At 41.3% G+C, this 15445-nt stretch overlaps 1 protein-coding gene across 10 annotated transcripts in view; it reads left to right on the top strand.

The window, feature by feature from the left end:
* The first annotated feature begins 320 nt into the window (after nt 1-320).
* scrib (scribble planar cell polarity protein) overlaps nt 321-15445 on the top strand; it is a 138794-nt gene continuing 123669 nt past the window's right edge. For all 10 annotated transcript variants that reach the window (XM_088322880.1, XM_088322881.1, XM_088322877.1 and 7 more), the window contains exon 1: nt 321-1115. In XM_088322880.1, the coding sequence (XP_088179006.1) occupies nt 957-1115 (159 nt within the window). In that variant the 5' untranslated portion in view covers nt 321-956. The remainder of the gene's footprint in view (nt 1116-15445) is intronic.

The following is a 15445-nucleotide window of genomic DNA, read 5'->3' on the forward strand; positions in this document are numbered from 1 at the left end:
AATGTCGGCAATTTCCTCCAGCCTGGGTAGAGAACAGACCATTATTTTCTGGGTTGTGTTGATGATTTTGTTTCAGGTTTCTCCGTCTGCTGTTGTGCTTTCATCATGCCAGTACATAAAAAACGGAATCTAAAAAATTCTACAATTACTCTTTTGCAATAGAATGAGTTTTTAATAGGAGTGATGTTGCATGACATGACGCAGTTCTCCGATTTGGCCCCTAGACGGTGTCATACACAGAAACCGCGAGACGATGCGGTCCAATGGCTACGAACGTAGCCCAGCCCCCCATACGCCTACCCAGCCGGGTTTACGCTCAACAGTGGCAGGAAACCATCGCGCGCCTTGAGGACAAGCTTCTACACTCACCTCTTAACCATTTCTTCACCAAAAAAACGCAACAAAATGATTTTAATTTTCATAACGTGGGGATTTTTACACGGAAGTACGTGACATTTCCCACTCTCCACTCGTGTTTTGCCCCATTTGTGGATGCTAACAGTGGCTACCTGCTAGGCACAAAAGACGTTAGCCGATGGATGCTAGCCGAAACTAGCTGACAGCACAACCCGGCGACTGGGGATGATAGACCCGTGGATACCGTCGTTCCGCTCTACTCGTTTAGCACAACCCCCAACTGGAGGCTGTCTTGACATCGCCTGACAAGCGTGTTTTCCCCGGTACTGAAACATCAGGATGGTGGCTAACTTCCAGGCAATACTTCGAATTAAGTGAGCCCCAATATTATTTGGTTTAATGTTTTATTTATGTAAACCCTGGAAGGACGACCACATTATTCCTCCTGACATAAGCCAAGGGATTATTTTTTTAATTGGATTCCGGCCTAGAGCAAAGCAACCTCCGCTAAGGATCTCAAGCACGCTTCGTCTTTCAATGCGGAACTTCTAGTGACACCCACCCGGGGGACCCCCAAATCATTTTTCCCTCCCCCCGAAATGCTCAAGTGTATCCCGCTGTGGCGATGCAACCGCCACGTCGAATCGGTGGACAAGCGGCACTGCAACCTGCAGGCGGTCCCGGATGAGGTCTTTCGATACAGTCGAAGTCTGGAAGAACTCCTCCTGGATGCTAACCAACTCAAAGAACTGCCAAAGGTACCGGGTTTTTTTCTGATCAACTGATCACACACAAAATACCCAAGGTATGACCTCTTCTGATCTGTGCTGGATAAGATAATGGAATGATCACTCACATTATAAAACAAACACACATGTTACTGTTGCCACCTGTTCAATGAACTGGATATAGCATGCTGCCAAGCAAATTAGAGTTAAGTCAAAGGGTGTGCTTACATGGAGGCAAAAATTCGATTGGAAACAAAATATTGCCAGCATTCTACCACTGTAAGGTCCTAGTCCAACTGTGAATATTCCGATTGCAATAGTTGGATTAGTCGTGCATACGTAAACATTTGAGTAATCCGATTTCTTGTGCAATTTCCCTCATCTTCGATATTTTTATGCCTCTATGCACCATGGGACTTGTAGTACAGGGACAAATAATACACACGAACTCTGGCTTACCTGCTAAAAGAGCGCCATGTGTACTGGAGGATTTCTGCAGGATTTCCCATTTTATTTTCTGCTCCTTGAAAAAGTGCCAAAGGTTTATCAATCTATATTTAGTCAGTGTCACAGTTGTATTCCTAGATTTATAGTGTAAGGCTATGCTTTTTGCTAGTCTCATACAAACACATTTGAAGCAGTATTAGTGGAGGGAACAAGTACGCTTCTACCTTGAATTTTGTGAGTCACATGAATGAAATGGAAGATACGTCTCATCTCATCAGCTGCACCGCTTATCCTGAGTAGGGTCGCGGTGATGCTGGAGCCCATCCCAGCAATCATCGGGCAGTGGGCAGGGGACACCCTGAACTGGTTGCCAGGCAATCGCAGGGCACAAGAGGACAGACAACTCATTTGCTCAGTCACACCTAGGGACAATTTTGATACGTAATTCTCTTTATTGTCATTGATATCAATGTTGTGAAACATTGTATGCAACATGCAAAAAAGACCTTGAAGATAAAAAAGATAAAGGACTAAAATTATCAGGATAAATAGGTTAAAAAGAAAATAATTACAACATAGCTACTCCGGCGCCGTCACGAATGGCAGCCACTCCAGCAGCTCCCGTGTTATTTTCGCTACTTTTGTGATTTATTTGTTTAGTTATTTTTGCTTACTTTATCAGTGCCTTGCAACACTTGGATTACTTTCTATCCTATGGTTATGGGTTTCAACTCGCAAAAATACGTATATTCAAGAAACCTACTCCTCGACCTGAAGAACTCTCGAGCCGGCACGGTCCCTTTTTTACCTAACGAGGTAAGGCGACCCTACCGGGGTTGCAGAGCCGGTGCTAAAGTAAAGGCTAAGCGGCTAGCGGCGAAGTGGCGATATAAGCCCACGGTACCGTCCATAATCATGGGGAATGTCAACTCCCTACCGAATAAGATCGACGAACTGGCTGTGCTTGTGAAAGACATCAAAGCATACAGGGAGTGCAGCTTGCTTTGCTTTACGGAAACGTGGCTCACGCCTAGCATCACGGACGCTAACATCGCGCTAAACGGCTTCTGCGCTGTTCGGGCTGACAGAGGGGCAAAAGTCAGTGGGAAGCGCAAAGGAGGGGGACTGGCTATCTACGTGAACACGAGGTGGTGTAACCCCGGGCATGTAAAAACCAAGATTTCTATCTGCTGCCGTGATGTCGAACTTTTGGCTGTAAGTCTCCGTCCCTATTACATGCCCAGAGAGTTCGGACACGCCATTGCTGTCATTGTTTACATCCCACCGCGCGCTGATGCGGAAGTAGCGTGTGACGTCATCCACTCCGCGGTGGCAAAACTTCAGACACAACACCCGGAGGCTGCAATGTTAATCTCAGGGGACTTCAACCACGTGACTCTTGATAAGACACTGCCCTCTTTCGTCCAGTATGTGAACTGCAAGACCAGGGGAAATAGGACTATTGACCTTCTGTATGCGAATATAAAAAATGCATACAGCGCTAAACCACTGCCTGCCCTTGGAAAAGGAGACCACAACCTCATTCTGCTTAAACCACAGTACAAACCAAGAGTGAGGAGGCTACCAACAACCACACGCTCATTTAGAAAATGGTCCACCGAGGCAGAGCAGGCTCTGAGAGACTGCTTTGGATGTACGGACTGGGATGTCCTGCTAGGGTCCAGCAGTGGGGACATTGAGGAGATGGCAAACTGCACTACTGACTACATTAAGTTCTGCATGGACAATGTTGTTCCTATAAAGACTGTACGCTGCTATGCCAACAACAAGCCCTGGATCACGAGAGACATCAAGTGCCTTCTGAACCAAAAGAAGAGGGCCTTTAAAAATGGTGATCATCAGGAGCTAAAACGAGTACAGAAGGAGCTCAAAGTCCAGCTCCAGAAAGGGAAGGAGCAGTACAGGAGGAAGTTGGAGAAAAAGCTGCTGAACAACAACATGAAGGAGGTGTGGGAAGGGATGAAAACAATTACTGGCTGCAGCACCAAGCAGAGTGTGGCTGTGGATATAGATGTGGGGCGAGTCAACCAGTTGAACAACTTTTTCAACAGGTTTGACCACTCCGCCTCATCCTCACCCCTGAGTTGTGCAGCTGTCCTTCCCCCTCCCCCTCTGGACACTAGCATGGAAGACATCCCCCCACTAAAAATAACTTCAGCCCAGGTGTGTGGGGAGCTGAGAAGGCTACGAACCAGCAAGGCAGCTGGTCCGGATGGAATATCCCCCCGACTGCTGAAAGCCTGTGCGTCTGAGCTGGGAGACCCTCTACAGCGCATCTTCAACCTGAGCCTTGAACAGGGGAGGGTCCCTCAGCTGTGGAAAACATCCTGCATCATCCCAGTCCCAAAGAAATAAAGACCAGAGGAACTCAACGACTTCAGGCCAGTCGCCCTGACATCACATGTGATGAAGACCATGGAGCGGCTGCTGCTGCACCACCTGAGGCTACAGGTCCGTCACGCCATCGACCCACTGCAATTTGCTTACCAGGAGAAGGTGGGAGTGGAGGATGCTATATTATACATGTTACACCGATCCCTCTCTCACCTGGATAGGGCGAAGGGGGCTGTGAGGATTACATTTTTGGACTTCTCTAGTGCCTTCAATACCATACAGCCTCTGCTACTGAGTAGGAAATTGACAGAGATGGGAGTTAGCTCACACCTTGTAGAATGGATTACTGACTACCTGACAGGCAGACCGCAGTATGTGAAACAGGGGGGCTGTACATCGGACACCGTGGTTAGCAGCACAGGATCTCCGCAGGGGACCGTTCTCTCTCCGTTCCTATTCATTCTATATACATCGGACTTTAAGTACAACTCTGAGTCCTGCCATGTGCAAAAGTTTGCAGATGACACTGCGATCGTGGGATGTATCAGAAACGGGCAGGAGGAGGAGTACAGGAAATTGATTCAGGACTTTGTCCGATGGAGCGACGCAAACCACCTGCACCTAAACACCACCAAGACCAGAGAGATGGTGGTGGACTTCAGGAGAACCAGAACTCACCCGGTTCCTGTAACCATCAAGGGAGAATGTGTAGAATTTGTCCAGACCTACAAATACCTGGGTGTGCAGCTGGACAACAAACTGGACTGGACTGCCAACACAGAAGCTCTATGTAGGAAAGGGCAAAGCCGACTTTACTTCCTCAGAAGGCTGGCCTCCTTCAACATCTGCAAAAAGCTCCTGAAAATATTCTATGAGACAGTAGTGGCAAGCGCCCTCTTCTATGCGGCAGCGTGTTGGGGAGGCAGCGTCAAGAAGAAGGATGCCTCTCGTCTCAATAAACTGGCTAGGAAAGCGAGCTCTGTTGTGGGCAAAGAGCTGGACAGCCTAACAACAGTAGCTGAGAGACAGGCACTGAAAAAGCTGAGGTCAATCATGGACAATCCATCGCATCCGCTTCACAGCATTATCTCCGGACAGAAGAGCAGTTTCAGTGACAGACTGCTGTCACTGTCTTGTACTACGGACAGACTGAAGAGATCTTTTCTTCCTCATGCCATGAGGCTCTTTAACTCCACCCGGCAGAGTAAAGGCCCACATTAAACCACACCACCTACATTGGATATTACCGAATCTTACTGCATTATGTGTTCTGTGTAGCACTATTTAGTTACTCTATATTACATGCTAAAGTGGGCATTTGCACGTCACACTGGGTATTTGTATATTGTATTCTTTTGGCTTTATTATTGTATTGTTCTCAGCTCAGGGATGCTGCTGGAAATGTGAATTTCCCTTAGGGGATGAATAAAGTATCTATCTATCTATCTATCTATCTATCTATCTATCTAGTGCTTAGAAAAATGGCCTAAGTAACTGTCTCAAGTTGTAATATTAATGGAATGAAAATGAATTGTCCATTCAATAATATTCAGAAGTAGCTATCAAAAAAAAAAACCCAACGCACAACATATACAGTATATATATTCACAGTTTTGTGTACTAGTACATATTTTGTTCACAATGACATTTAGCAGCAACAAAATGAGAGGAAAACCCCAAAAGGTCCCAAAGTATGTTTTCACAGTTTAATGCTAAATCATCCTTAATTCATTGTCAATGTTGAGCTCAAGTTGAAACGAAGCATTTGTAATCAAATAACTTGCAAACACCATGTATATGGTGTTATTCGTTAGTCTCCAGGCATGAAAATGATTCATTCGGATTACCCAGGAAATCAAATATTCCGTTTGCAATTGGATTATTGCCTGCATGTAAACATAATCAGTGTTTTTCTAAAAAAAAAAACTAGAGCAGGGTTATCAGAATCAATCCTTCAACATTTGCATCTGAAGATCATAGGGTCAGAATTTCCCAAAAGCGGTCTCAAAACTTCCAATCCTTCATACTGTTAACAATAACATCCTAAGCGACTGTTTGAAATTAAGGAGGTCTTGATTCAAGATCGAGTATCTATCAAACTGGATTCAGTCATGTTAATAGAGCAATTCAGTTTCTTGCGTTGACACGGGTCATCTTGCTCTGTTGACAGATTAATTTTTTGACATTTAAATGCGTTATATCTAACACAAAGATGGTAGGCACATGATTGAGTAAAAGTAAATACTCATGACCAGCGTACCAGTCATTCAGTCCGGAATTAGCGTCTCCTTATTGTTTGCGCATTAGCTAAGTGAACAGATGGTGATTTAGACATCCAGATTGTTGCTTAAATTTGGCTGTTATTCATCTCCCTCAACCCTTTGTCACTTCCCATCGACGCTCATTTATAAGGTAGACCTCCGAGATACAACATTAATCTGTGCTCAGGTGGGTTAGGGTTAGCTAGCTTGCAAGGTTAAATTATTGACCAATAGCAACTTAAGGTGATTAGCTCGGAATCCCACGTAGCCAAGATAAAAACATTAACATATCAAATTGGTGTACAATAAGTCATTTTTATGTGTATTATACATGTATAAGATTAAAAATAAATATATATGTTAAGGGAAGATTAAATCTTATTTACATTTGGTGTGACGTTACTTGCGCTGGTCAAGTGAAGTAGAAAGTGTATGTAGATGGGGGAAGGAAAATGAAACTGATTACAAAACTTCCACTTTCACAGATCGTCATGCCCTCAGAATATTTTCTTGCTCTAATGGCTCCTTATTGTAATAGTCCCGATCGTTGATTTGTTACGGCCATGCACTTTATCAAGAGTAGCGATTCGTGTGCCTTCTTTGTCTTCCTTGACAATTTTATGCTTCGGTTCCATGTTTATCTTGTTTTTGCTTTTGCATTTAGCATCGTGGAAAGCCATCCATTGCAAATACATGCAGTACAAGAGCACTATTGAATTGCTGGTGTGCAAAGTCAGCACCTGAGATTGTGGACTGAAAAAGAAAGAGAAAGGCGTAGTGGGAGGTTGTTGAGCCAATAGCATGTTGGCATTTTTATGATGCTATGGCGACAACCTCTGGGCAACAGTAGGACAGTTTAGCAGAACAATGCAACTTGTTATACGCACAAATAGGCCTGGGCAATATGACAATTTTTTCATCACAATAAAATACTTCTTATCGGTCGATATCGATAATTATAACGTCTTTTTTTCCTTTCACATTTTGAGTCTAATTTTTGCCCGAGTGAAAGTTGACAAAATCCGATTCTGATGTAACCAATTTTTAATGTCAGATCAAAGACACATGGGAACAAACCATTTCACAGCATCCTCACAAATATGAGGAACATTAAAAAATTGAATACCTTCTCAGAGGCGGAGCTGGTTGCAGATACAGACACTGCGCTACTTATTAAAGAAATAGGTTCCGGATGATCGTTCGTAAGTTGAATTTGTTCGTAAGTTAATTCAGTACTATATTTTGTATGGAATGTATGTTTAAGGTTTATATAAATATGTTTAAGGTTTATATAAATTTGTTTAAGGCTTGTGTTAGTAACCTGTATTGTTTTCTACTGAAAATAAACATTTCATAAAATAACATGCTTTATAAAGATAAATTCAAGTTAAGCGTAACTTACTTTTGAAAGATAAGCTTCAAGAGGTCCTCCTTCATGTTAGTGAGTAGCCGAAAAAAAGCGATCCAACCATTTTCTCAACAGCATCAAGCTTTCTTATTCCACTTTCATTTAAAAAGAAGCGGCTCGCCTCTTCTTTACACTTTACACCAACCATATTGAATAGACGCATGAGCTATGAACCAATAAAAAATTCAAAGTTCTTAGCGCGCTGGACATACAGTGTAGAATGTTTACACACAGACTACGAAGAGGAAGCGGATTTCTTCTTCGGGGTGGATGCTGGGTGACCTCTCACAGCGCCACTCGCTGGTAGCGGTGAAAAAAAGCACTACAGCACTGTCCTGTACTCGGAAAAAGCACACAATACAACATCTAACTTACAGCAATGTCCGGATATTTTTCGACATCCCGAAAAAAATTATAGTATCTCCGTTTTTCGTAAGTCGAATGGTCGTAAGTAGGGGAACGTCTGTATACGCATGTAGTGCATTGCTTGCTAGCCATTTGTTGCTCACTGGCCTGGTGCTTGTTGAACGTCCACTAGCACTTCACTGTGTGAGCCGCTCTAATATTCCTGCAAATTGATTGGCTGGTCTTCATCACCTTCTTCGTTTCCTGCTAATCGGGTGGTAATTACAGTTTAAACTATTGACTTTTATCGACATACATGTTATTTATTGAATGTTTATATTATTCAATGTGGGAAAAATTTGCGTTTTACTATTGTTTTATCGCCCAGGGCTACGCACAAACACTGAAAAGTTTTTGGGAACGCAAAAGTATTTCTAGTTGTTGTCATACGGGCGGCAGTAGCTCAGGAGGTAGAGCGATCGTTTTAGGATTAAGGGATCCCAGTTCAAATCCCGGCTTGTCCGTGTTACATGCCGAGGTGTCCTTGGGTAAGACACTGAACCCCCAATACCTCCAATAAGCAGGTTAGCGCCTTACATGGCTGCACAGATCACGGCCGCTATTGGGAAATGTGAAGCACAATGTAAAGCGCTTTGGGAAGTCATTGACTTGAAAAGCGCTATATAAATGCAGATCATTTCAGTTCATTTCATTTCATACTGTCGCAATAATGATGTAAATAAAGAGGGGCTAAAAAACATCTTGCCCCACACTGTCATAACTTTTTAACGCCGGGATGCTGTATCCTGGGGGTCCACTGTATTTCCTCTCTACCTCAAAGTCACTTTCAAAAGTTCCTTGGCCATTTTTCGGCCTGATAACAAGTCTTAAAGACGGTATTGGTGACTCTGGTCTCATGACAGGTTACAAAGGAGTCCATTCACCGCATATCCCCGTGACCCCCCACTAGCACCCTCCTCCTTATATCTAATGTCGGAGCTTAAATCGGACTCTGCGCTGTCCGCACTTCGAGTGGTCACAAAATACTTTTAAAAGATGAAAAAGAAGATCAGTATCTTAAATAATTTTTCATATAATTCATCATGTCATATCATATTTCATATCAAACTTATTTTTTAAAGTGCTTTTCAGGGAATACATTACCACTCAGGGACTGTCTAAAATAGTCAGTGCTCAATAAAACAATAAAATTTCCTGAATATTTGTCATTAATTCAAATAAAACTTTAATATCTTTCTGAAACCTCCATCCATCCATCAATTATCTGCACTGCTTATCCTCAGTAGGGTCGCGCAGGTGCTGGAGCCCAGAGGACTTCGGGCAGTGGGCAGGGGACAACCTTTACTGGTTGCCAACCAGTCGCAGGGCACACAGAGACAGACAACCCACTTGCTGTTTCACACTTAGGGATCATTTGGACTGGGAAATTAACCAGACATGCATGTCTTCGGAATGTGGGAGGAAACCAGGGTGCCTGGAGGAAACCCACGCAAGCACGGGGAGAACATGCAAATTCCGCACTGGATGGCTGATAGCTGGATTTGAACCAATAACCTCAGAACCGTGCCTCAGACGCGCTAACCACTCATCTGCCGCGCTCTCTGAAACCTTTTTCAGTAAATACATTAGGACTTCAAAACACTAACATGACGAATCTTTCACTAAAACCAAAAACTAACAGGAAATAAAATTAGGTTTGACCGAAACTTGTATAAAGGTACATACAAACTTAAATAGCCCCCTGAAACTATTTTCAATAAATAAATAAAAATGTCAACACAACCAACACGACTTAAATTTACTTAAAACAAAAAATTAATGGAAATTTCTATGGAGCTCGTAAATTAAAAAGTGTGGACACTCCTGTTTTAGAGCCAGATCGATGAACTAATGTTATGCTAGCAGCTAATCAATCAGCCTTCCACCTCAGTGTGCTTTTTACGCTCTCTCTCTCTCTCAATCACAAACACACACCTTTGAGTAACGAACTAATGTTATGATAAGAGCCTTATCGTGCTTCCCTAAAACAAGTAAACAACACTTTTTACGCTGTCTCTTAATCACACACACACGCTTTTCTACCACGGCACGGACTTTTAAAAATCTCTATCACAGCTGTCTCTATTCACAGGCATGTCTACACTCAGGAGTAAGCAGAGCTGCCTCTGTTTACTTCGCTCTAACGCAGTGGTTCCCAAAGTGGGCGGTACCGTCCCCCTGGGGGCGTTGGAAAGATCTGGGGGTGCGGTGAGGAAGAAGGGGCCGGTAGGGGGGCGGCAGTCCGAAGTCAGAAGTTTTAACGTTTGTTAGACGATTTGTACACAACACGTTAGGGCTGCACGATTAACCGAAATCGTATCGACATCGCGATGTGACGTAGTGCGGTTGTGAAACCGCAAAGCACTGTGGTTTTTTTCAAGGTTTTGTAGTGAGTGATGGAGTTTTGGCCAACCACAATTGTTACTGTTCGAGTTTTAAAAGTGTTGACCTATCAGAGGCAAGTTCTCGTAATAGCACAAGCCAATAAACGCGATTCAAAGTTTGAAAGCACCACACTATGCCACACCCACCATGTGAGCTCATTTAGTGTCATGGCGGGCGCCGTAAACATAGTCCTAGAGTCAACACACGAGAAGGAAACAAAGCTTGCACCGAAGAAGGGCAGTGCATCACTTGTTTGGATCTATTTTGGTTTTGACAAATCGCACGTGGAACAGAAGAAAACACCCTTTGCAGAATTTGCTTTCGCGTAGTCGCTAGGTCCAGAGGAAACACAAGTAATTTGTACCAGCACCTTAAAAATGATCACATATTAAAATACCCGGCACGTCAAAAACGGATTACAAGTAAAAGACGAAGAAGGTGCATCTACAATTGGACTGGTAGGTAAACAAACCTCCATCAAAGCAGCATTTGTGACCTTCACGCCGTAAGAAAAAATTTGGCAAAGGCACAAAGAAATAACCAATGCTGTGACTCTAGCTAAAAATGTCTAATCGTGTCCAACCCCAAAACTGCATTAACGATTAGAGGTAAGATTTCTATTATGCAAGTTAATAAGTGAAATTTTATAATAAGCGTAATAAATAGTTGTAGCATTAGTGTTAATAAGTTAGCAGGAATGGAGGGTTTGAATTGATACTTGAATACATTTCTTGCACTGATGAGCATGCTGCAGTAGTACATGGTAAATTTTAAATTACACTCATTGCAGACATGTCATGTTTACAGCCTTAAAACAAAAAAATAATGGACGTGGGTTATTTTTAGTGGCAATGTTTACCTTTTTATAGTGTGCACAATTTATTTTTGTTGTTGTTTACTTTGCTTGGTGAGGGTTATTTTAAGTGCGCACATTTTATCTCTTATACTGTGCAAATGTTCTTGATTTTTTTTTTTAAGAGTTCATTATTTTATTTTTTCAAATGTCATTTATGTTAGATGTTGACTTTGTTTGGTTTGAAGACATGTCAAAAAAAAGAATTGGAATGTTACGTGTGATGTTTTATTTTGAAATGTTCCTGTCCGCGATTATAATGAGCTTGAAGTGCTATCTAGTGCATTTCATAGGTGGGTAGGGACTTCTATCGATTGAAAAACACACAGGGGAGCCAAGGGGGCACCAGCCTGCAAAGGTTTGGGAACCATTGCTCTAACGGTATACTTCCTGCCTCAGAGGCTACGCTCCCGGTCGCTTAACGAATCATAATGTGCAGGGTTGGTAGCATATGAGACAGAATGAAGGAGCAAGGGAGAGATAGCGTTTCGTCTGGAACTGAGACTTATTAATAGGCCCGTAAAATGAATAAGAATGCTGATACCGATATCAGTCAAATTCCTAAATATCGGTGCCAATAATCGGCCCGACCGATCATCAGTCGACCTCTAGTTTGAACTGTTGTTTTCAAAATCAGAAAGGCAAATTTCACAGGCTACTTTAAACTTTTAGAAAAAAAAATCCTCTTCTCAAATGTATTGAACGAAAAGGATTGTGCAATTTAAATCAGATATAGTAGAATATATTCATATTTAAAAAATAAAATGACCATCATAAAACAAAACAACAAGTGATAATTTTCCCTTTAACGTTCAATCAGCTGCATTTTGAAGTGGACAATGTTTAATATTTGACCACTATGTGTTGCTGTATTGTGTCGTCCAACCGGGTTAATTGTACAAAATAATAATAGACTTGCAAAATTTCAGTTGAATTGTGGTCAATTCAAAATGTATGACATTTTTATTTTTAATTGCATCACAAAAAATAACTATCATAATCAAAATCTGAGGGATAAGCCTCCCTCAGCTCCCTTTCTTCTCATGGTTATTCTGTTCCTTGCCATAATCATATTTAGTTTCTATTGAGCATGCCTTGCAAAGTAGCAAGTGATGTTTTTGAGTTTTCTCCAGATGGGAAAACAAACTCTGGATGGGTGTGTCGCAGCTAGATTCTGCTCAACAGGTTATAAGCCTGTTGTTACTCAAGGCGGGTTAAAAAACTCTGTGGTTACGGTGGATTTTTAGGAAATTGAGTTCCAGACTATCTCAAGTTTGATGCTATCACTCAGGGGCAATTTTAGATTCAGAGCTTTGAGGGTGCTGAGCACCAAGAGGGTATGGCTGGTTACATTTTTTTCATTTCACTTAAAGTGATTTAGGATCATTCTCCACAGTTCAGGAGTGTCAATTCGCATTTGTGAACATCACATTACACTTCAAACTGATCCATTGAGTAGCGCTAACTAGAGTGCATGATTTTAACCTATATCAATAACCTAATTGTGTTTTTTTCAGACCTGTATTGCAATTTCAATGCGATTTTTATTTTATTTTAAAAGAAAAGTAGATTTCTGCTCTTGTTTTGTTTTTGGTGAGAACCTATACATCGTAACATTCAAACCCACCTTGAGATGACGTCCTTAAAAACTGAGAGTATACGACTGCAACAAAATAACAACTATAGATGTACAAATAAAAACAGAATAGCAATGGAATAAATGTATCCAAAAGTACAACAAAATTTCAGGGCTACTCCTTTCAGTGCAAAAAAGCAATTTAGAGAGTGGCTGCCTAGCTACATGCTAGTGACTGGTAACTACGACTTTTGCACAGTGTTCGTGATTATTAAAATCCAAGAATCACAAATGTGGGGGGCTTTCCATGAATAACGGCTCCAAGTCGCCCGTTTCTTGGGTAACGATCTGGCGTTGGTGACTATCCATGTTCGGCAGTGGTGGCTTAAGAGTTGTTAGCCAAACTGTAAGCTTTCGCTTCCAACGCTGCCTCAGTCAATTCCTGGACGTGAAGAAAATCCACGGACCACCCGCTGCTGATCAGCTTTTCTTTGCTCTCTTGTGACTTTTCTCAGAGTCAGATTTTCAATGTATTTCGCTGCTAAAGTTATGGGCTGTCATATTTGTTTTGGTTGCCAGTTGTGTGCCTGGTTCTTTGACTGAGCGCTTAGACCAGCTTATATAGGTCACGCACACACGTCTTGCAAACTTTGCCTTGCCTTTATTGGCTGGTACCAATCAAACATGCTTCTGATCGGCTGGCGCTGTTTAACCCCAAAATGTAAGAATTGGCCAAACACTCAATCACTCAAATAACAAACTGAACCTATAAATCCCTTTAAAAAATGCAGTGTTTTGCGGTTACACTATCGCACCATGTCACGTAGTTATATCGATTGGATCTCTGTGGAACATGCAGCCCTAGTGCTGACATCTATACACATATAAATTAGCAGCAGGTTTTGTTTATTTCTTTTAGTTACTGTGGGTAATAGACCCTCACCTGAACATCTTGCTTTTTCACAGAAAAAACTGCGAATGCCCATGCTGGTGCTAAGATGACCACACACATAGCGTACGCACGCACCCACAACAATGAAGCTAGGCTAAATATTGTTGCCTTCGATTTAATGCATTTGAAACGAGGACTAATGCAAGTGACACTAGCCAAGTGAAAGGGCAGCAGGGAGGGTGGTGAGAGCAGTGCTAGGAATCAAATGGAGTAAACCATTTCAAGGCAGTGGTGTATTTTTGATGCTGAGTAGTTCAAATATTTGTTTTGTTTTACTTTTCAATTTTTTTACCTAGCATTTTTCATCATATTTAAGCCTATCCTGTCCTTTTTTGAGAAAAGGAGAGATTTCTTTTTTTCTATAGTTTAAGAAAAACATAAAAACGGTCTTCTCACGCCCATGCTATCTCTACTCCTCCCAAATGTTGTTTAGGACAAATTAATTATCTGATGCTTCTTGTTGGTTTTTTTGTTCCCATCTTTTGTTCAGTTTTTCATTTTTAAAATAGGCTGTCATCATTACAAAATATGTATTTGGTATTCTTTCAAACTAGGGTGCGTCATTAGAGGTGTTTGAAAATATGATATGTTCTCTAAAATAGGGACTGTGTGTACTTTCCATTGCCTCCTAGTAGTACAAAAAACGTTCATTCTGTAAAAAAAAAAATACTTGATTTGAAAATTAGGTAAAAATCCCTGAACTATCATACCAATGTTAATTTTTATTTAAAAAAAATCTAAAAGTTCAAAATTCTGTACAACACCTCTAAAATGTATTTATGTGAAAAGTTCCAGAATTATTAAATATTTAACATATTTTCTGATTAAGAGCATATTTTTTAAAATTACTGCCTTTTTAAATACATTTCCATAGTTTTATTAAAAAATGTCTGTTTTATGTTAGAAATCTTGTTTATTTTTAAAGCCTGTTTTAACCAAGAGTGATTGCTGTCAATCAATTCACATAAGGCTGGGCCACAGTGCAGACTTGACTCATGTCCAGGAAAATCAATTGATTTTGAGGATCAATCACAGGCCTAACTTTGATCAACATAAGGAGTCTTCTTCTGTAAAATAACAATCAACATAAAAGTGGAAAAAGACATCCCTTTCAAATTAAAACATGGAAATTAAATTATGAGGTTATTCTGATTATTATGACAGCGTGCAAAATTTAAAAAAATCTGAAATATTTCATGATGATATCATTTTCAATTAATAGATTTTAAAGATTGGATATTCATATTATTTTGAAACCAAAATATTTACAGTTTATTTTACTAAAAAATTTAATTTTTACTTCTTTAATTTTGGTACTCTTGTGAAGGCGATCACAGACCGTTCAGCAGTTTTTTTGTCTGAGCTGCTGACCAGCTGGTCGCACATCCTGCCTGCCACTATCCTAGACTCCCAAGGCCCCCACTTGCTCTCATTGTTGCTAGTTGGCTACAATGTATTCTTAAGAAGGGGGAGATGTTGGGAGGAGAGAGGGGACTCCGCTCTGTACTGGAGGAAATAATATAGGTAGTGAGCCGCAATGATCCTCAAGTCGAGTCCTTTAAGGATCTGGCGGTAGGATCAACACGCTTTGATATTATGTCTTCTCAACGCTACTGGTTCTTCTCTCAATTGTTAATATTTTTCAATCAAGGTCCCTGCAAAAAACGCTTATTTTTTTGCACACCAAAACCAAAAACTCAAATTATTGTTAATTTAAA

The sequence above is a fragment of the Urocampus carinirostris genome, chromosome 18 (assembly GCF_059441175.1).
Source record: "Urocampus carinirostris isolate Australia breed hairy pipefish chromosome 18, RoL_Ucar_1.0, whole genome shotgun sequence".
NCBI classification, from domain to species: domain Eukaryota; kingdom Metazoa; phylum Chordata; class Actinopteri; order Syngnathiformes; family Syngnathidae; genus Urocampus; species Urocampus carinirostris.